The sequence below is a fragment of the Carex rostrata genome, chromosome 34, assembly GCF_964058835.1.
Source record: "Carex rostrata chromosome 34, lpCarRost1.2, whole genome shotgun sequence".
NCBI lineage: Eukaryota > Viridiplantae > Streptophyta > Magnoliopsida > Poales > Cyperaceae > Carex > Carex rostrata.
Window position 1 is genome coordinate 3241099 of NC_135951.1, and position 21284 is coordinate 3262382.

The 21284-nt window shown below is 33.4% G+C and overlaps 1 protein-coding gene and 1 pseudogene across 2 annotated transcripts in view; both read left to right on the forward strand.

The window, feature by feature from the left end:
• Positions 1–21284, forward strand: part of LOC144549142 (uncharacterized) — a 72971-nt gene that overhangs the window by 8688 nt on the left and 42999 nt on the right. Inside the window, exons 2-6 of the mRNA XM_078297881.1 lie at positions 14210–14286; positions 14709–14821; positions 15277–15381; positions 15915–15954; positions 16594–16864. Coding sequence (XP_078154007.1) covers positions 14210–14286; positions 14709–14821; positions 15277–15381; positions 15915–15954; positions 16594–16864 — 606 coding nt within the window. The remainder of the gene's footprint in view (positions 1–14209; positions 14287–14708; positions 14822–15276; positions 15382–15914; positions 15955–16593; positions 16865–21284) is intronic.
• Positions 8132–12635, forward strand: LOC144548808 (nudix hydrolase 20, chloroplastic-like; annotated as a pseudogene). Its single transcript, XR_013509481.1, has 8 exons — positions 8132–8190; positions 8275–8348; positions 8447–8490; positions 8575–8655; positions 8932–9055; positions 10036–10115; positions 10214–10330; positions 10622–12635. The product of XR_013509481.1 is annotated as a nudix hydrolase 20, chloroplastic-like (transcript).

Here is a 21284-nt window from a genome sequence, read left to right on the forward strand (position 1 = left end):
AGAATTTGGTTCCAAATTCTTTGAACTAGATCTAAAGATCAATTTGGACGTTCCAAGTTCTTTGATTTTTTTTTGCCTAAAAACTTTGTTTGTTTATTTTTATAATATTATATTGTCCCATCGATGATATTTTATTGATTGTTAATATATATGTCTTGTTGAATTATACAAAATACTATTCCATGTAAATTCTTATTTTTAAATTTGTATTAAGAATTTTATTTAAGTATTTTTTATTGGATAATGTTTAATTTTATATTATTTTTAATTATTAAAATAATTAGTTATATTTTATTAAAAGAAAGTGCATGTTGAACAGATAATTACAAATTGTCGCACTTTGGTGGTAAAGATCAATTTAATTATTCGAATCCGGAGAATCTGAAGACGTCCTTCCATTATTTTATTTTTATTTTTTTATTGTTACCTCCCAATTAGGGGTGGCAACGAATCGAACCGAACCGAACCGAACTTACTCTAGGTTTGAGTTTGGTTTGAATTAATTTTGAACCGAACATGGTTTGATTCATTTCAAACCGAACCCATTTCGAATCGAATTAATTGCGAACTACACATTTTTCGAATCGAACCCGAATCGAATCACGAACTAAATTATTTTTTAGCAGCCCTAGTTATACCGATAGTTTATACATTATTTTTTTCTCGCGGGACAAAATTCACATGACTTCCTTTTACCGGTATGAACTATAAAATGAGTGTTTTTAAGTTGTAAAATTGTTCATGAAAAAATACATCAGAGACGGCTTTCCTGGTATGAACTATGAGAGACGACCGAAGAGAGAGGAGAGACAGTCATCTAGGCCGGAGAGAGGAGTGACAGCCGGAGAGACAGCCAGTCGCCGAGAGCGTCGGCTAGATTTTAGAGCTAGAGGAAGAGTGAGTTAGGGAAAGGTGGAGAGAGAACTAGGTTATTGAGATTTGAGAGTGAGGGAGTGTCGGTTAAGTTAAATTATGCTATCTTGGATTTTAATTTCATGAGGTAAATGGACGACCGATGTTATTATGAGATTCGAACCATAAAAGTAACCGAATCCATTTTGATCGAACCAGGCTAGGTTTGAGTTTGGTTTGAATTAATTTTGAACCGAATCTGGTTTGGTTCGTTTCAATTCGAACCCATTTCAAATTGAATTAAACTCGAATCAAACCCAAATCGAATCACGAACTACGAATTTTTTTGCCAGCCCTACTCCCAATCGAGGATATGTTTGAAGTTTGAACTTAACAGCTCAGTTTGGTTTTTTTTTAAACTGATTCAAATGTTTGCTTCGGTCCGGTTAATTTTTTTTTAAACCGGATATAGTGAACAAACCGAACTTTAGAAAGGGTGGATGTGACTCAAGAAAATTTTAGAACTAAATGGACTGTCTGTTTGGCGATAAGGCCCAGAACTAGTGACCCAATAATAATTAAAAAACTGGTTTCATGGCGACGCGAAATAATAATTAAAAAAAGAAAAAGGGTGAGGCAAAACCAGTTAAAATTAAGTAATAAAGCAGTGAGTTTTTGCTCAATTCTCTAAATCTAGGTTCGCACCTCTCACTCTCTCTCACCTTTTCTTTTCTCTCCAATTTTCTTGTCTCCTTTCTCCGCCGCCTGACTTGACTCGTCTCTCTCTCTAGAAAGGATCCTATATGGGTTCAGCTCTAAGTTTTCTAATAAGTGAATCATCAAAGGCAACCGCAGAGGTAGCAAAGGAAGAACAAAAGGTGTATGTTTGTTTGCCTCCAATTTATGATGATGGAAAGCATATTCTTTCATGGGCGCTCACCCATTTCCAAAAGGATCAAACCAAAATCATTGCCACTTCCATCATCCCTACTTCATATGCCAATTGTCCAGGATTTTGTGAGTTTGTATATTCTTTCCTAATGCTACTGCAATCATTTTCATTTTATTCTAAGAGTATTTGTGGATCATATTGTTTTATTGTGGATCAATTCTGAAATTTTCTAATTTCATAAAAATTTGATTCTGAATTTTGCAAAGCTAAATCCCCAATTACCCATAAGATTAATGTTAATTGGTTCCAATTCTTAACTTGATTCCTTTTAAATGGAAGCTTAATTATCTCATTGATAACCAATTTTATTTTTATGTACCAGAAGAGTCCAAAAAATCAAACAAGTCCTGTTGCATTTAAATGTCGTACTCATGCAATTGTTTCCATTTTGAAACAGATTCATTTACGAATGGATGGAGTGAAACTCTCGACAAACATGTGGCTCAGTGTGCAATACAAAAGGTGAATTTAGTTTTAATTAATTAACTTTAATGTAAACATATGTCTTTTCTTTTCTTCTTCACTTTGGAACCCATGACATGATATCTTTGTAAATAACAAAAAATTCCTCTCAGTCAATGGAGGTCATTAGGATATCTCCTGATGAAAACTTCGTAAAGTTAATTACGGTTTTGTTTTTGAATGAACCTCAATGTGCTACTAAATATAAAGTTAATTACTGTTTCACTTGAATGCAGTTTCAAGCTGAGAAACTGATGCACAAGAATAAAGGTGATCAAGTAGAAGTGATTTTAGAGTTGATTGACTTAAAAGCGGTCAAGAATCTTGTAATGTGGTTTTCTCCAGACAGGTATTAAGATAAGATAGTCATGTACATCTTGATTTTTTTTTACTTTACATAATTACAACTGCAAAAAATGAGTCTAATCAACAATTAAGGCCATACTATATAGCTGGGGATAATTGCAGTACTATTCATCAAAGCCTAATTAGTCTTAATTTGCAGTGTTTTGCAAATTTGGGAATCTTTGTACCAGAACATACCTGCAATGATTGAAAATCCTTAATAGCAAAAAAGTTGTAACATGGTAAATTTCCTCGGTGTTGATTTCTGGCACCTTTTCAAATGCAGTATAACATCAACAACTTTGGCAGAGAAGGCAAACCCAACATGCAATATATGGTTTATAAATCTTGAAGGAAAGCTGCAACTGACTAGGTACTATTAAGCTTTTGTAAGCTTCCCATGTGATTACAGTGCCTTGGTTACTGACAACTGGGCAAAACATTTGCTACTTCACTATTTGTCATGTTAGGTTGAGTGATGTGGGATGGGTGCTTTGAGTACAGTTAGGGGGCTGGATAATTTTAGATTCAGGTCAACTTTTCTGATACAGGCTCAATCATGCATATTAGCTTATATAAAATTTCTGCTCATTTTGGGTTGAGTTTAATCCTATCTTGATGCTTTTTAAAAAGGATCCCGCTAGGATCTCACTAGCCCTTCGGTTAACTGAGCTTTTGGGTAAATTTATTTGGGGGTTTGTACTCACTACTCAGGTCATTTTGTACACATTATCAAAAGACAGACATAAAAAAAATTGCATACTGATTTGAAGAAATGGAGCTTTAATCATTTTGGTTCAGGTTGAGTTCTCTGTATTTCGGGTTGGCTTAATTATTGGGTTAATCAAGTTCTTGTTCGTTATATCTAATTTTTTATAATCACACAAGTTTTGATGTGCATTTCTACCTTTATTAGGTATCCCAAATCGGATTTGACAGAGGCCACATGTGAAGAGGTGCATCATTCCACTTATTTCTTGATCATAATTCTTTATTTTATTGCAATTTTTCAATTTTCTTTTCCTTATTATTTATTCGAATGGATTTCAATTTCTTTTCAAAGTTCTTGCTCTACTACCTAACAAAAACTATAAATAAGATTTCCGTAAATTTTGTTCTACTGAAAGTCTAATATATGAAAGGGAATGATCTCGGCCCCTCTCTATCTTTGTTGTTTTGATTATTTTCTGAACTGTTATTCTTTAAATATACTGAAAATGTGTTGAAAAATAAGTACCTTGATGACGTAACTGAAAAAGGTTAGCATGATCAATATTAGCATGGTCATGAAGCATGATTTCAACTTAATTACAAATATGTACTACTAATAAACTAATAAAAAGGAACAAATGATACAAAAAAAACTTTTAGAAGACAAATTTAATTAGAAGGTTGCAATTAAATCACCCACAAAAATTTATCAGTTTTTTGGAGTAAATTTAATTTCTTTTCTTTCAAGTAAATGATAATGACAACAGTATGGTGCTAAATTGGTATATATTCACTAAAAAGTAGTTCAACATTCTGTTGTACAGATTGATTTGGGATTAAATATGGCTCTGTCTCATGCTTTGAGAAACTTACACAGAAATATGGAATGAATATTATATATAGATAGCAGAAATTTTGTTAGTAATTATAGCATCAGACCAAAAGAAATAAGCAAAACAGAATTGTCAATTGCAGAATAAGGTAGAAATGGAGTTGCAGCGAAGGGAGAAACTACATCAGAAAGAAATTCAAGAAATCCAAACGAGAGAAAATGACAAGAATGATCTTCTTAAAAGGGAAAACGAACAACTTAAATTGGAGAACCAACTTCAACGAATTGAGTTGGATAAGCAGAAGCAGCAATTGAGAGAACTTATTTCTGATTTAGAAATAGGTTATAACAAGCTAAAGCAAGAGCGTGATAATGCTATTAAAGAGGCTCAACAATTGAGAAGACAGAAAGAGCACTCTTTTGGTAATTCTGATATGGTACTGGGCTCCCAGTTTTCATTGCATGAGCTGGAACAAGCAACTCAAAATTTTAGTGATTCGTTGAAGATTGGAGAAGGTGGATTTGGATGTGTCTATAAGGGCTCTCTTCGGAAAACCACAGTGGCGATAAAGAAGTTGAATTCAGAGAGCTTACAAGGGTTATCAGAGTTCCAGCAAGAGGTAACAGATTATGTTAAAGATAGTAATACTACATTTTGTAACAAGTCATGACATCTAAGGCAATTTATGTACTAATGGAAGCCTAATTGAGGGGTCAAACAAGCCAAATTATAATTCCTTATATTTTTTTCATCATTTTAATCCTCATCAAATTGTGCTAGTACCCGATGTATTATCTTTATTATATGGACTCTATTTCATAAACAAAATAAAACATCAAATTCTGTTTTATTTTTACAGGTTGCTATTCTCAATAGAGTTAGACACCCAAATATTGTCAACCTAATAGGATCATGTTCAGAAATCTCGACACTCGTTTATGAGTTCTTGCCTAATGGAAGCCTTGAGGACCGCTTGAACTGTGTTGATAATACCTCATCTCTGACATGGCAATCCCGAACTCGCATCATCAGTGAGATTTGCTTAGGTCTTGTATTTCTCCACTCAAATAAACCACACCTTGTGATCCATGGCGACCTCAAACCAGATAATATTCTTCTCGATGCAAACTTCATCAGTAAACTCAGCGACTTTGGGATTTCCAAGATCATAAAGCAATCTGATACAAACACAACTGCCTTATATCGTACTAGTCATCTTGCAGGAACATTTGCATATATTGACCCCGAATTTCTTTCAACTGGGGAACTGACACCAAAATCCGATGTTTACTCCTTTGGTGTAATAGTGCTTCGTCTTTTGACAGGAAAGCCTGCACTGAAAATTGCAAATACAATGCAGGAAGTCATGCGAGCTGGTAGGTTACCGTCTATAGTTGACAAATCTGCAGGAAAATGGCCGTTTGACATAGCCAACAAGTTAGTTAAACTTGGTCTGAGATGTGCTGATATTTCCAGAAGAAAACGCCCTGATATGACTGAGGTTTGGGCCACGATTGAACCCTTAGTAAAGGCTGCTTCACTCTTATCTGTTGGATCTTCAACTTCTAATGAAGAACATGTACCGTCACATTTTATATGTCCAATAATGCAGGTATATATAGTTTCCCCTTCTATTTTCATGGTATTGTAAATAAGTGCAATCCAAATAAATGCAATGGAATTTTTTTATATTATTGCCGGGTGAAGTGAAATTCATTTAGAACAAAAATGATAGAACACTTTCCTCTTTCACAAGCTCTTAGTGTCCTCAAAAAAATCTTTGTAAGTTGAACCTGTTAAACTGCCTCATTTTGCCCTTTATTTTTCAAATTAATCATTCAATTAGATAGATTATCGCTTTGATTATCATCAGTAGCATTTTTTGCAGCATATAAATGGCAAAAACACATTTTTTCTTCTTCTTATTTTGTTTGTTTGTTTGTTGGCCTTCCAACAATTATTACAGGAAATCATGAAGAATCCATGCATTGCAGCAGATGGGTTTACTTATGAAGCCGAGGCAATCAAGACATGGTTGAACGGAAGTCTTAACACATCGCCTATGACAAATTTGGTGCTTCCTCATCACGATCTTATTCCAAATCATGTTCTTCGTTCTGCCATCCAGGAATGGCTTCAGCAGCACCCACAATCTAATTAATTTGTCATTCAGTTCAAGTTATACTGAAGTTTGTTAATATTTGGTGTGCACTATTGTTTTGTTATGGCTTGAAATAGTGTTTGAGTGACAATATTTGATTAACACAACCAAGTTTCCAAGTATATATAATCATATATATTAATAAAAATGTCGGGGTGGTATGCAAGTCGATTATTAACATAATTTGTCATATATTATTCTTCGTTTGACTCCTTCAGATTAAAGTAAGGGATTTACTTCACCTCTTACTTCACAATTAAACATGACTTAACATAATATTGAAATACACGGATATATACCACCCATATATATCACATTTGTATCTTTTTAATTTTAAACAAAGAATAAAGATGAGTACAAAGGGAACCAAAATTTCTCTCTATTCTGTTGTTATCATAAGTAAAAAATGAATTATTCATATTCAGTTCGGTGAGATAAAAAGATCATAATTCGGAAATAATTCGGATATAATTCGAAAATGATTCAGTTCGATAAGAAAGAAAGAGAAAAACTCAAAAAAATAAAAAGAAAAAGAAACCAATTTTTTTTTTTGTGCATATTATTTGCATTTTATTCGTGAATGTTATTTGGTTTGAAAACACTTAAAAAATATTTTATTCACGAATAAAACATGAATCGTATCACTACGCTTATTATTTATAGCATCTTGCCAGTGAGCCGCTTCACAGATTAACAGTTAGGTGCAATCGTCAAAAAAGAAATTAAAAAAGAAATTTGTGCAATATATTTTATGGAATCTATTACCGCTATTATCAGTTAATTAGATGATTTTATTTTGCTCATTTCAAAAATTGAGGATGATTTGAGCAACCAATGCCTATCGGATTCGGTTATTTAAACCGATTCAAATATTTTGTTCGCTTCGGTTAATTTTTTTTAAACCAAATGGGCCGCCTGTTTGGTGATAAGGCCCAAAACTAGTGAACCCTTTCTTCCTCTCTAAACTCTTTCTTCTTTCTCTCCATTTCCTTTCCTCTCTGAGACTGAGACTAGGGTTTCCTTGCTCCATCGTCTCTGTCCCTCTCTCTCTAGAAAGGATGTAGGGTTTTGTTGGAGAGTCGGATCCTATATGGCGATGCAAGCGGGCATGGGTGTCTCCTATCAGCTGGTAATCGAATTGGGTACCTCCTTTCTTTGATTTCATCATTATTTGTTATCTTAATTTGTCTCATATTATAACAGCTGGTGCGTCTCGTTGTTATATCCATTTTTTACCTTTTTTTTTCTCTTTTTTGCACAAGAACCCCTGGTAATTTTAGAATTTTCATTTCACTGTTATATCTATCTTTACCTTCTATCTCGCTGATATCAAATTGGTACAGAATTTGAAATTTTTATTGATACTCCCCTCATATCAAATTTTTTACTTTGTTTTCCCTATTATACACAGACCCCTAGAAAAATTGAAATTTTTATTTGATACCATTGGGTGGATTTGTTATATGCATTTATTCACTGTAAGCTTGTAATTATGCATTGTGATTCTCAAATTGGAAAGATCAGGGGGCTGATGCTACTGTGGCTATGGTACCTATTTGAATTTGAGATTGAATTGAAAGAGAAACAATTTCATTTATTTATTTTTCAGTTCATTGCTTGCAAGGGCTTCTATAGGCTAATTAGTCCTTTTTGGTTTTCTTAATTACCCAAATCTTTTATGATTTGATATTCATATCATTGATAATGCAAACTTAGAAGGTAATTTTGGTAAGATTACATTTTATGATAAAACATTAGTGCTTATGAATTTACAATTAAATTTATAAAAAACTGTAGGAAAAGAAGGATGAATTCATGCCATTTGTGATTGATAATCAAATTTCTGGCTATACTCACAAAGGCGTAAGTCTTTTGTTTATCACATTTTTAAAATTCTTTTATGTTGTCACTTATTCTCAATAGTTTTTTTTTTTTTTTTTTAATTTGTTTTGTTTCAGATTCACCGAGCACTTGAGCAAACACAATGATGTATTTAGCATTGCAAAAGATAAAAATGGGAATGGAAAACTAGGTGAGCATCTTAAATTTAATCCTTCAAAAATAAAACATACGAGGTTAGAACGGAAGCAGTTGCACATGTCATTAAATGCTTAGGCAACCTTATTCCAGGTATTTCAAATGAGGTACTTCTACACTTTCTCATAATTAGCCTTGTTTGAAATTTGGATAGCATGCATGTTTTATATAATGAGATAACTCTGTCTAATATTATACTTCTTTTCTTGTATAAAATTCAGTTGTATCCCGTGACATTAGCATTTGGAATGCCCTCTTTCTTCTCATTGGAGTGTGCAGCTGCCCCATATTTTGGCATAAAGGTCTGAAATACCCTTCAATTTATTTATTTATTTTATTTCAAAACCATAGGTAATTCATTAAACTAAAAGACAATAGTACATAGTTCAGAAAAAAAAAAAACCTGGAAAATTACATAGATACCAGAAAGTACTGGTAAATACCAGAAATTACCAGAAAATACTGGTAATACTGGTCAATTTATGTTACCATGCAAGGAACCATCAACATGTATCTTTCTTTGTGCATTATTACTTCTTATTTATACATTTCCTATTTGATCAATTAATATATGATAGGCTTATGGAGTACACATGAATGGATATGTGGAGATTGACGGTGAAAAGTTTGTGGGTTGCTAAAAGAAGTGAACATAAACCTACTTTTCCTGGAATGCTTGATCACCTTGTTTCCGGTGGATTGGTTTGTGTTTTGGATATTTTATAATTTTGTACCCAATATTTTATATTTTGCAAATAAAACCCAACAACAAAAGTCAATAGTTAAGTGAATCAAAGATGACTGAATTGCCCTTATGTTAACTTAATTAAATCACTCATTATTGGTCTGGGTTATTTTTTTTCTGATAAAAGTGGGAATTAACCCACTGATTTCTGTTAGAGATCCTTTTACAGTATAAAAAATAACAGAAATCTGAACATACAGAACCAAAATTCTCAACACAATACCTAAATAAACATAAAGATATTCCTAACTAGTTATATCTATAGAGATCATTTCCAGAATCTCTCCTGATCTTGCTTTATCCGGTGTCATCAATAACGGGTAATGGGTCCACACCCAAACATTGTTTGAGTTTAATTATAAGCCAGCTCTAAACTGACATGGTTGACTTCAGCTCAATTTTGGCTTGGGGAGTAGAGACAAAAAGCATCAGCAAATAGTTTGATGTAACTTGTAGTGACACTAATGTTTCAAAAAATGTCGGGTGTTAGTTTCAACTCAGTAAAATGTCGTGTGTTATGTGAAAGCATGATGAAATATGTTCTCTCCTTTTTATAATCATTTTGTAAATCTTTTATTATCTTTTATTAAACCTCTTCCATGGTCAAGTGTAGTGTCGACCAAACGGTCTGGTCCGGTCCGGTCCAAACCCAGCCGGTCCACAAGTCTCCCCAGTCCACGGGTTGGCACGGTCTGGGTCCGGTCGGTCTAGTTTGGAATGATTGGCCCAAACCCATGCCAAGGACCATGGTCTTGACCCACACGGGTTGGTCCGGTCCATAGTCTGATCCGGTCCCAGCATGATATATTTGACAAAAAGACAACCTATATCAAAAAAGCTAGCTAGACCAATAATTGGGTTTTAGAAACTTAATATAGCTTGGTGGCATTTAGCATTGGGATTATATATCAATTTAATACATCAATTTTGTTTTCAGCCACATGGAATGTCATGCAAGAAGAACATAATTAAGGAATGTGAAGAAGAAGCGGGAATCCCAGCATCTATATCTACCAAGTATACAGAGCAACCTTATATTTCTATCTACATTTAATTAATTTATGTGTCTTCTTATAGTTACAGTTGATTTTTTTGTCGTGGTATTGGTTTTTCAGTGCTATACCTGTAGGGGCGGTTTCGTACATGGATATTGAGGGATATCGGTACAAAAAGATATGTACTTTTCGGCTATGATCTGAAGTTGCCTCCAGATTTTGTTCCCAAAAATGAAGGTTCTACTCTTTTTTTATATTCAATTGTGTTGTGCATACATCTCTAGATAACCAAGACAATTCATGCATATACACATTTTTAAATAACACTCATTTTCCTAAAACATAAACCTTCTTAAGTTGTCAAAAACTAATTTTACAAAATGGTCCATTATTTCATCACTGATATTTTTACCCCTCTATAATTGTTTGTTTTTTCATTCATTTGTGTGAATGTCATTTGGATCAGAATTAAGAGATTTAACTGTGAATTTTACTTTTTTTTTGTGTTACTGTAATTTAACTTTTCAGATGGAGAGGTGGATAGTTTTAGGTTAATAACTGTTTCTCAAGCTGCAAATATCATCAGAAGAACTGAATTTTACAAGCCGAATTGTTGTCTTGTTATTCTTGACTTCCTCGTTCGACATGGGTTCTCTCTCTCTCCCACACGCACACACACTTCAAATGTTTCTTATATTAGAAATTGAAGAAGTTATTGGTCTATTTGCAACTAACACCTATATTTAAATATATATCACATCAAGCAAAAATGAATAAATTGCTCATAGAAGTCAAAAATGTAGCAACCAAATTAGCTATTTGGTAAATTGGTCATATCCAACTAGAAACCATAGCTTTTTTGGGATAGATTAAAATTTGTCGATACTTGGTAGGAGGTGTTTTTTTTTGTTACAGTCTAATGCTTGGGTATTATTGCAAAATTTTGGAAATAGATGACCCACGCTATGGACTGATATATCTGTTTTTAAAGTCCAAATAGTTAATCAGAACCATTCAGCAAGATCTCCATATGGAAATTTACTTCTAAACTAAATTTTTATAATTTTTTTAGTATTTTTTAGGTAAGTAGAAAATCACTTGATTCAAAAATTCTTGACCATCCAAACATATAAAATCACATTTTCATATTGACGCAAAGCGGTCCCGATACAATTTTACCCGTTAAGCTCACATACCGGTTTAGTAGTAAAGAGGAGAAATATAATGAAAATTTGGATACAAGAGAAAACAACTCAAATAGACTAACTTAATTCATTCAAAATAACTTCCTGTCTTACAACAATGATAGCCGAACCTATTTATAGATGAACATTACTAATCCCTAAGAAACAATATTAAAAGCTATTCAATTAAAAACCCAAAACCCAATATTATCATGCAATCCAAGACAAAATATTACTTAGTCCCTAAGAATAATTATTGAATGCTTAATTAAAACCACACCTCAAAGATTGCCGTGCAAGGCAAATTCCAATACTGCCGGTCAAAAGGAGTATTAACAAATACGAAGACAACTATTAATTTTGCCTAGAAGATCATCCATGGAATTAAATTTCATGTTGAATGTATAAATCCTTGATTGATTTGGATTTATTGTGGCCATCGTGTGTGTCTGAATCAGAGTCAGACATGTCTTCAATACACTGTGTCACATATGACATATGTAGATCATGTTTAACTGCTGGATCGATTGTTTAAACATACCAACAATTATTAATACATAACTCCTTTCTATTGTATTAGTTTGTAATACTTGTTATGCTTTTGTTGGCTGTTTCATATATGGTTAATTTTTCGATGTGACTTTTAGGGCTTAGTTTTGTGTACCAGCTGTTTGATACCAGTATTGTCATGAACTACTTAGTTTCAATACAAACTGGTGGACTTGTTCCACTTTTATAAAAATAAATAAATAACACCTTTCCAGCCTTTTCTTTTCTATTTCCCTATTAGAAATGCAAAAAAATGACCTTCTTTTAATTCTTTTTTTCATTTTTTTTTTCTTTGTTTAGTTTGTTGAGTTGAGCAAGCACATAGCCTGCTCTTGTTTCATGTTGGTTGTTTCACTCTGTTTTTTGGTTTGGTATTTGGTTTGGTATTGGTAAGTTAACCATACTTTTAAGAGTTCTTATATTAAGAAATGGACTAATAATGTACAATGCAACTAAAACCTCTATTAATTTGAGGCCATATTTGGTCATTTCAAGGTCCCAACAGCCGATTTGAACCGCTCAACATGATCTCCATATAAAAATGTGGGTGGAGACCAAATTTTACATTTTTCGTATTTTTTTACTATTTTTTTAGATAGGTACTACTTTTTTATGGTTCAGAATTTTCTGAAAAACAGTGATTTTGTACAAAAAAAAAATCACAAAAAAATGTACAATTTGTTTTCAGCATATTTTAATATGCAGCTCATCATGTTGAGCGGTTTGGATCAGTTGTTTGCACTTTGAAACTGAAAACAAGGGCTTTAATTTGAAATGTACATTTCACAAAAGCCCCTTATATATGGGTACTCTCTAAACTTTTGACTCATGTAACTAGGCGTACAACATCAATGCAGACACAGCAGCAGGAGAGATTGCTGCTGCTGTGGAGGCCGAAAAGTTGATCTTATTAACTGATGTAGCCGGAATTTCGGAGGATCGAAACAATCCCAGTAGTCTAATAAAAGAAATCGATATTAGTGGGATTCAAAAGATGAAGGAAAGGTGGCCGGAGGCATGATACCAAAGGTAGTGTTGTATCAAGTCGTTGACAAAAGGTGTAAGCACAGGAAGTATCATTGATGGTTGGGTCCCGCATTCGCTCTTGCTTGAGTTACTGACGGATGACGGTGTAGGGACCATGATTCGAAGCTGAATCATGTTGAGATTTTTTCTTATTCTGTTTTCGGCCCTCAATAGGTAATTTGTATTCTAGTACTACATAACATTGGCCCCATATGAAATTTGGCATTCAATTTCATTAATTGCCGAGTGGGTCCCCATTGTCAGTCTCTGTTTTTTTTTTTTTTTTTTTCCTTTTTTTCTAGGTAATCAAATAGATAAATTAATAAGAAAAAAAAATTGCACCATAGAAGTTTTCATCCTTAATGGTTAAGCAAATTTAAAGTAAACCCAGAATGACAAAAGTGGCTTTAATAAAGCAGTGATTTTGGGAAAGGCAAAACAAGCTTCGTGGTGAGTTTGGGCCTGTGTATATAATAATGCAGAGTTAAAAGTAGCTTTAATAAAGCAGTGAATTTTTGCTTGATCTCTAAAGAAAAAGATGCTCAATCTGTCAAGCAATATAGACCTATCTCTTTAGTTAATTGGAGACTAAAAATTATCTCTATATTTCTTATCAATAGACTAGAATCATTGATGAATACACTAATTCTCTGAACCTCTCACTCTCTCTCACCCTTTCTTCGTTCTCTCCATTTTTCTTGTCTTGGTTCCGAGCGCCTCTACCCCTCCATTCTCCAAAGGTTATCCTTGCTCCAAAGGTTATCCTTGCTCCAGTAAATCTATTCTTTGTTTTGGAGGTGGTTGCTTATTCTTAGTGGAAGCTCTTTTTCTCCAATAAGTGAATCATCGATCAATGGCAACCGCAGAGGTGTATGTTTGGCTTCCTTTGGCCTATAATGATGGAAAGCATATTCTTTCATGGGTGCTCAGCCATTTTCCAAAGGATGATACTAAAATCATTGCTACTGTCATCCATACTTTAGCTTCCAATGGTCCACTATATAGTGAGTTTGTATTTCGTTTACCTCTGTAGTTTAATTGTATACATAATTTTATTCTCAGATCATATTGCTTTCTGATTGCGCTTGTGCACCTCGCTTCCCACACAAAGTCCCTCAATTCTTAAATTTTTTAATTTCATAAAAAAAATGAATCTGAATTTTGGAAAGCTGAATCCCCAATTACCCATAAAATATTAATGTTAATTGGTTCCAATCCTTATCTTGATTCCTTTTCTGATAGTAAATGGAAGCTTATCTCATTGATAACCAATTTTATGTACTAGAAGAGTCCAAATAATCAAACAAGTCCTGCTGCATTTATATGTCATACTGATGCAATTCTTTCCATTAAACAGGTAATGATGCCAATAGACGTAGGGAGGAAATCAATAAAACTCTAGACAAACATGTGGCTCAGTGTGCAATACAGAAGGTGAAATTTAGTTTTAATTAATTAACTTTAATGTACTACATATATGTATTTTCTTTTCTTCTTCACTTGGAAACCTAGAAATGATAAGAACTTGCATTTGGTTTAGTGGCAAAGGCACATGACTCTCATGTGGGAGGTCACGGTTCGAAACCCACAAAGTGGAAAAATCTTCTATAATATACATAAGAATTTGAAAGTGTATTGGATGGCTTGACCTCCATCCCATGATTTCAAAAAAAAAAAAAACCAAGAAATGATATCATTGTAAATAACAAAAAAAATCTCCTCAGTCAATAGAGGTCATTAGGATATCTCCTGATGAAAACTCCAGAAAGTTTATTACGGTTTTGTTTTTGAATGAACCTCAATGTGCTACTAAATATACACTAACTCACTGTGTCCACTGTTTCACTTGAATGCAGTTTAAAGCTGAGAAACTGATACACGAGAATAATGGTGATCTAGTAGAAGGAACTTTAGAGCTGATTGACTTAAGAGTGATCAAGAATCTTGTAATCGGGTTTCCTCCAAACCGGTATTAAGATAAGATAGTCATGTACATCTTGATTTTTTTTAACTTAACATAATTAGAACTGCAAAAAATGAGTCTCAATCAATCAACAATTAAGTACACAGTCTATTCTGCTGGGGGTGCAACAACTTTTTAAACCTCTCTTGGCATAATGAATATCTCAATTCTCAAAGATAGCTTCAGTATGTTATATGAAATTGAATTGATTTGATCCTCCATTAAGGCCATGCTACACAGCTTAGGATAATTACAGTGCTATTCAATAATTAGGCTTAATTTGTAGGGTTTTTTTTTTTGCAAATTTGGGAATCTTTGTACCATATACCAACACCATTTAAGACTGTTATTGGTAGGCAACTGGTATAATTTGAGTTTACCTCCGATGATTGAAAATCATTAGTAGCAAAAAGTTGGAACGTGGAAGATTTTCTTGGTGTTGATTTTTGGGACCTTTTCAGATCTAGTTGGTGTTCAACAGAAATAGCAGAACTACTGGCAGAGAAGGCAAACCCATCATGCAAGATATGGTTTATAGATCTTGAGGGAAATCTGCTATTCACTAGGTACTATTAAGCTTTTGTAAGTCTCCCATGTGGTTACATTGCCTTGCTTAATTACTGACAACTGGGCAAAACATTTGCTACTTCACTATTTGCCATATTAGGTTGAGTGATGCGGATAGATGCTTTCGGTACAATTGGGGCTGGATAATTTTAGATTTAGGTCAACTTTTCTGATACAGGCTCAACCATATATATTAGGTTATATAAAACTTCTGCTCATTTTGGGTTGGGTTTAATTGTATCTTGGTGCTTTCTAAATAGGATCTTGCTAGCCCTTCGGTTAACCAAGCTTTGGGTAAACTTATTTGGGGTTTTCTACTCACTTGTCAAGTCATTTTGTACACATTATCAAAAGACAGAAACAAAAATGCATACTGATTTGAAGAAATAGAGCTTTAACCCTTGTGGTTCAAGTTGAGTTCTCAGCATTTCGGGTTGGCTTAATTATTGGATTAGTCGATTTCTGGTTGGTTATATATAATTTTTTAATAATCACATAAGCTTTGATGACATGTATTTTTTGGCTTCATTAGGTGTCCCAAATCAGATTTGACAGAGGCCACATCTGAAGAGGTGCATCATTCCACTTATTCTTGATCATAATTATTTATTTCAATTTTCTTTTTCCTTCTTACTTGTTCAAATTGATTTCAATTTCTTTTCTTTCAATTGAATTTCTAAGTTTTTGCTCTGCTACCTAAGAAAATCATAAATAAGATTTCCTTAAATTCTTATTCTACCAAAAGTCTAATATATCAACAGGAATGATCTCGGCCCCTCTCTATCTTTGTTGTTTTGATTATTTTCTGAACTGTTATTCTTTAAATATACTGAAAATGTGTAGAAGAATTAATAGTACCTTGATGAGATAACCGAAAAAGGTTAGCATGATCAATATAAAATATAATTACTTTATCGGGAGCGACTGGATTATTAGCATGGTCATGAAGCATGATTTGAACTTAATTACAAATATTTACTACTAATAAGAATTGACTTGAGAACTAGTAAACAAATAAAAAGAAACAAATGATACAGAAAGACTTTTAGAAGACAAATTTCATTAGATGGTTGCAATTAAAACACACCCACAAAAATGTTATCAGTTTTTGGAGTAATTTTTTTTTGCTTTAAAGTAAATGATAATGACAACAGTATGGTGCAAAATTGGTCTATATTCAATAAAAATTAATTCAACATTCTGATTTATAGATTGATCCGGGGTTAAACATGGCCCTTCATCTCAGCTTAGAAACAGAGTTGCAGCAAAGGGAGAAACTACATCAGAAAGAAATTGAGAAAAATCAAAAGAGAGAAAATGAATCATCAATGGCAACCGCAGAGGTAAAGGAAGAACAAAAGGTGTATGTTTGTTTGCCTTGGATCTATGATGAAGGAAAGCATATCCTTTCATGGGCGCTTAGCCATTTTCCAAAGGATGAAACTAAAATCGTTGCCACTTACATCGGCACTACTTCATATAGTGAGTTTGTATATTGTCTACCAATGCTGCTGCAATCATTTTATTTTTGAAAGATTTTTGTTATCTTCACTTGAAGCAATTTTATTCTGTAAGTACTGTGGATCATATTGTTTTATGATTGCGCTTGTGCACCTCCCTTCCCACACAAAATCCTTCAATTCTGAAACTTTCTATTTCATAAAAATTTGATTCTGAATTTTGGAAAGCTAAATCCCCAATTACCCATAAAAGATTAATGTTAATTGGTTCCAATCCTTATCTTGATTCCTTTTCTGGTAATAAATGGAAGCTTATCTCATTGATAACCAATTTTATGTACCACAAGAGTCCAAAAAATTAAACAAGTCCTGCTGCATTTAAATGTCATACTCGTGAAATTGTTTCCATTCTGAAACAGGTGTATTTCGCGATATATGGAGGAAGATGTACAATAAAACTCTAGACAAACATCTGGCTCAGTGTGCAATAGAGAAGGTGAAATTTAGTTTTAATTAATTAACTTTAATGCACACATATGTCTTTTCGTTTCTTTTTCACTTTGGAACCCATGACATGATATCTTTGTAAATAACAAAAAATTCCTCTCAGTCAGTAGAGGTCATTAGTATATCTCCAGATGAAAACTTCAGAAAAATTTAATTACGGTTTTGTTTTCGAATGAACCTCAATGTGCTACTAAATATACACTAATGCACTGTGTTCACTGTTTCACATGAATACAGTTTAAAGCAGAGAAACTGATACACGAGATCGATCATCTAGTAGAAGGGACTTTAGGTCTGATTGACTCAAGGGCGATCACGAATCTTGTAATGGGGTTTTCTCTAACAAACAGGTATTAAGATAAGATAGTCATGTACATCTTGATGTTTTGTACTTTACATAATTAGAACTGCAAAAATGAGTCTGAATCAACATTGAAGTGCACAGTCTGATATATGAAATTGAATTGATTTGATCGTCCAATACGGCCACTCGTAGTATCGTACAATTCATCAAAGCCTATAAGCTTAATTTGCAGCTTTTTGCAAATTTGGGAATCTTTGTACCAGACCATACCAACACCATTGAAGATTGCTATTGGTAGGCAGCTGGTATCATTTGAGTTTACTTGTGATGATTGAAAATCCTTAGTAAAAAAGTTGGAACATGGCAGATTTCCACGGTGTTGATTTCTGGCACCTTTTCAAATGCAGTGTTGATAATTCAAAATTAGTTGGATTAGTGGCAGAGAAGGCAAACCCAACATGCAAGATATGGTTTATAGATCTTGGAGGAAATTTGCTATTCACTAGGTACTATTAAGCTTTTGTTAGTCTCCCATGTGATTACATTGCCTTGGTTACTAACAACTGGGTAAACTTAGTTAGGGTTTGTACTCATTCCTCAGGTCATTTTTTACACATTATCAAAAGACAAATGAAAATGCATACTAATTTGAAGAAATTGAGCTTTAATCCTTTTGGTTTAGGTTGAGTTCTCTGTATTTTGGGGTGGCTTAATTATTGGGTTATTCGAGTTCTGGTTGGTTATATCTAATTTTTTACTCGAGTATTTTTGGCTTTATTAGGTATCCCAAATCAGATTTGACAAAGGCCACATCTGAAGAGGTGCATCATTCCACTTATTCTTTAACATAATTCTTTATTTTATTTCAATTTTCTTCCTTCTTAATTAATCAAATTGGTTTCAATTTCTTTTCTTTTAATTGAATTTCTAAGTTTTTGCTCTTCTACCTAAGAAAAATAAATATATAAGATTTATTCCCTGGATTTTTGTTCTACCAAAAGTCTAATATATCAAAGGGAATGATATCGGCCCGCGATTTTTATTCATAGGAAAAGAAATATTAAAAATATTAAAAATAAGAAGCGTTGCGAAGAAATTTTAAAAACAAGAAGGCAGTATTGTGCTATGACGTTCCGCAGGGACGCCATGCCAAACTTCGGTTCTACGGGGAAAAAAAAAACCAATTAATATGGACGGGACGCCATGCCAATCTTTGGTTCGACGAAAAAAAAAAATTAACTGGGACGCCATATGCTATATCAATCCCCAAAAAAAATAAAAAAGGAAGGTTGATACTGCCTTCCCCGTCCCTACCTCCAAAACTCTTAACTCAATACATTTTGCTGCCTTTCCGTCGAACCAAAGATTGGCATGGCGTCCCAGTTAATTTTTTTTTTTCATCGAACCAAAGATTGGCATGGCGTCCCATCCATATTAATTGGTTTTTTTTTTCCGTAGAACCGAAGTTTGGCATGGCGTCCCGCAGGACGCCATGACACGATACTGCCTTCTTGTTTTTAAAATTTCTTCGCAACGCTTCTTATTTTTAATTTTTTTAATTTTTTTTTCCTATGAATAAAAATTGCGGGATATCGGCCCTTCTCCATCTCTGTTATTTGTTTTTTTTTTATTATTTTCTGAACTGTTATTCTTTAAATATACTGAAAATGTGTAGAAGAATTAATAGTACCTTATTAACATAACTCTAAAAAGGTTAGCATGATCAATACAATATAATTACTTTACCGGGAGCGACTGGAATATTAACATGGTCATGAAGCATGATTTGAACTTAATTACAAATATTTACTACTAATAAGAACTTACTTTAGAACTAATAAACAAATAAAAAGAAAAAAAAATTATACATAAATACTTTTAGAAGACAAATTTAATTAGAAGGTTGCAATTAAAACACCCACAAAAATGTTATTAGTTTTTGGAGTAAATTTAATTTATTTTCTTTAAATTAAATGATAATGATAATAGTACGGTGCTAAATTGGTATATATATCCAATAATAAAGTAATTCAATATATATTATGTTTTATAGATTGATTCAGGGTTAAATATGGCTCTTTGTCTCGAGCTTGAAGAAACTTATATCGAATGGTACAAAGCAGAAATTTTGTTAGTAAATATATTACCGGACCAATAGAATTAAGCAAAAAACAATTGACAATTGCAGGGATTTCTAAGGGAGAAGCTGCATCAGAAAGAAATTGAGGTAATACAAAAGAGAGAAAATGAACAACTTAAATTGGAGAACCAACTACTAAGAAACCAACAGAATGACAATCACAAGCAGAAGCAGGAATTGGAAAAACGCATTTTTGAGTTGGAAATAGATTGTAATAAGCTAAAGCAAGAGCGCAAATATGCTATTAAAGAGGCACAAGAATTGAGAAAACTGAAAGATTTGGATAAGCAGATCAAGCAGCAATTGGAAAAATGCATTTCTGATTTAGAAATAGATTATACCAAGCTAAAGCAAGAGCGCGATAATGCTATTAAAGAGGCTCAAGAATTGAGAAAACAAAAAGAGCACTCTTTTGCTAATTCTGATATGGTACTGAGCTCCCAGTTTTCATTGAGTGAGATGGAACAAGCAACTCAAAATTTTAGTGATTTGTTGAAGATTGGAGAAGGTGGATTTGGATGCGTCTACAAGGGCTCTCTTCGTAAAACCACTGTGGCAATAAAGAAGTTGAATTCAGAGAGCTTACAAGGGTTATCAGAGTTCCAACAAGAGGTAACAGATTATTCATGCTAAAGATAGTTTTTTTTTTTTTTTTTTTTTGCGTGTTTTATATGCCCATAGGCGCTTACATTCATGTTACATTGCATTCACTTCAAAACTCCTGATTCCTAAACATAGGATATGAAAATCCTATTACATTACATTCATGTTTCATGCTAAAGATAGTAATACTACATTTTGCAACAACTCGTAACATTCAAGGCAATTCATATACTAATGGAAACCTGAGGGGTCAACTATGCCAAATTACAGTCCATGATATTTAATTCTTTAATGATTTTAATTCTCCTTAGTTATGCTGGTATCCAATTTATTATATGGATTCTATTTCATAAAAATTAAATTCAAAGTTGTCAACAACAAATTCTGTTTTGTTCTTACAGGTTGCAATTCTCAATAGAGTTAGACACCCAAACATTGTGAACCTAATAGGATCATGCTCAGAAATCTCGACCCTTGTTTATGAGTTCTTGCCTAATGGAAGCCTTGAGAACCGGTTGGCCTGTGCTGATAACACCTCATCTCTCACATGGCAATCCCGGACTCGCATTATCAGTGAGATTTGCTTAGGTCTTGTATTCCTCCACTCAAATAAACCACACCTTGTGATCCACGGCGACCTTAAACCAGACAATATTCTTCTCGATGCAAACTTCATCAGTAAACTCAGCGACTTTGGCATTTCCAAGATCATAAAGCAATCCGATACAAACTCAACTGTCTTATATCGTACCACTCATCCTGCAGGAGCATTTGCATATATTGACCCCCAATATCTTGCAACTGGGGAACTGACACCAAAATCTGATGTTTACTCCTTTGGTATAATAATGCTTCGTCTTCTAACAGGAAAGCATGCACTGAATATTG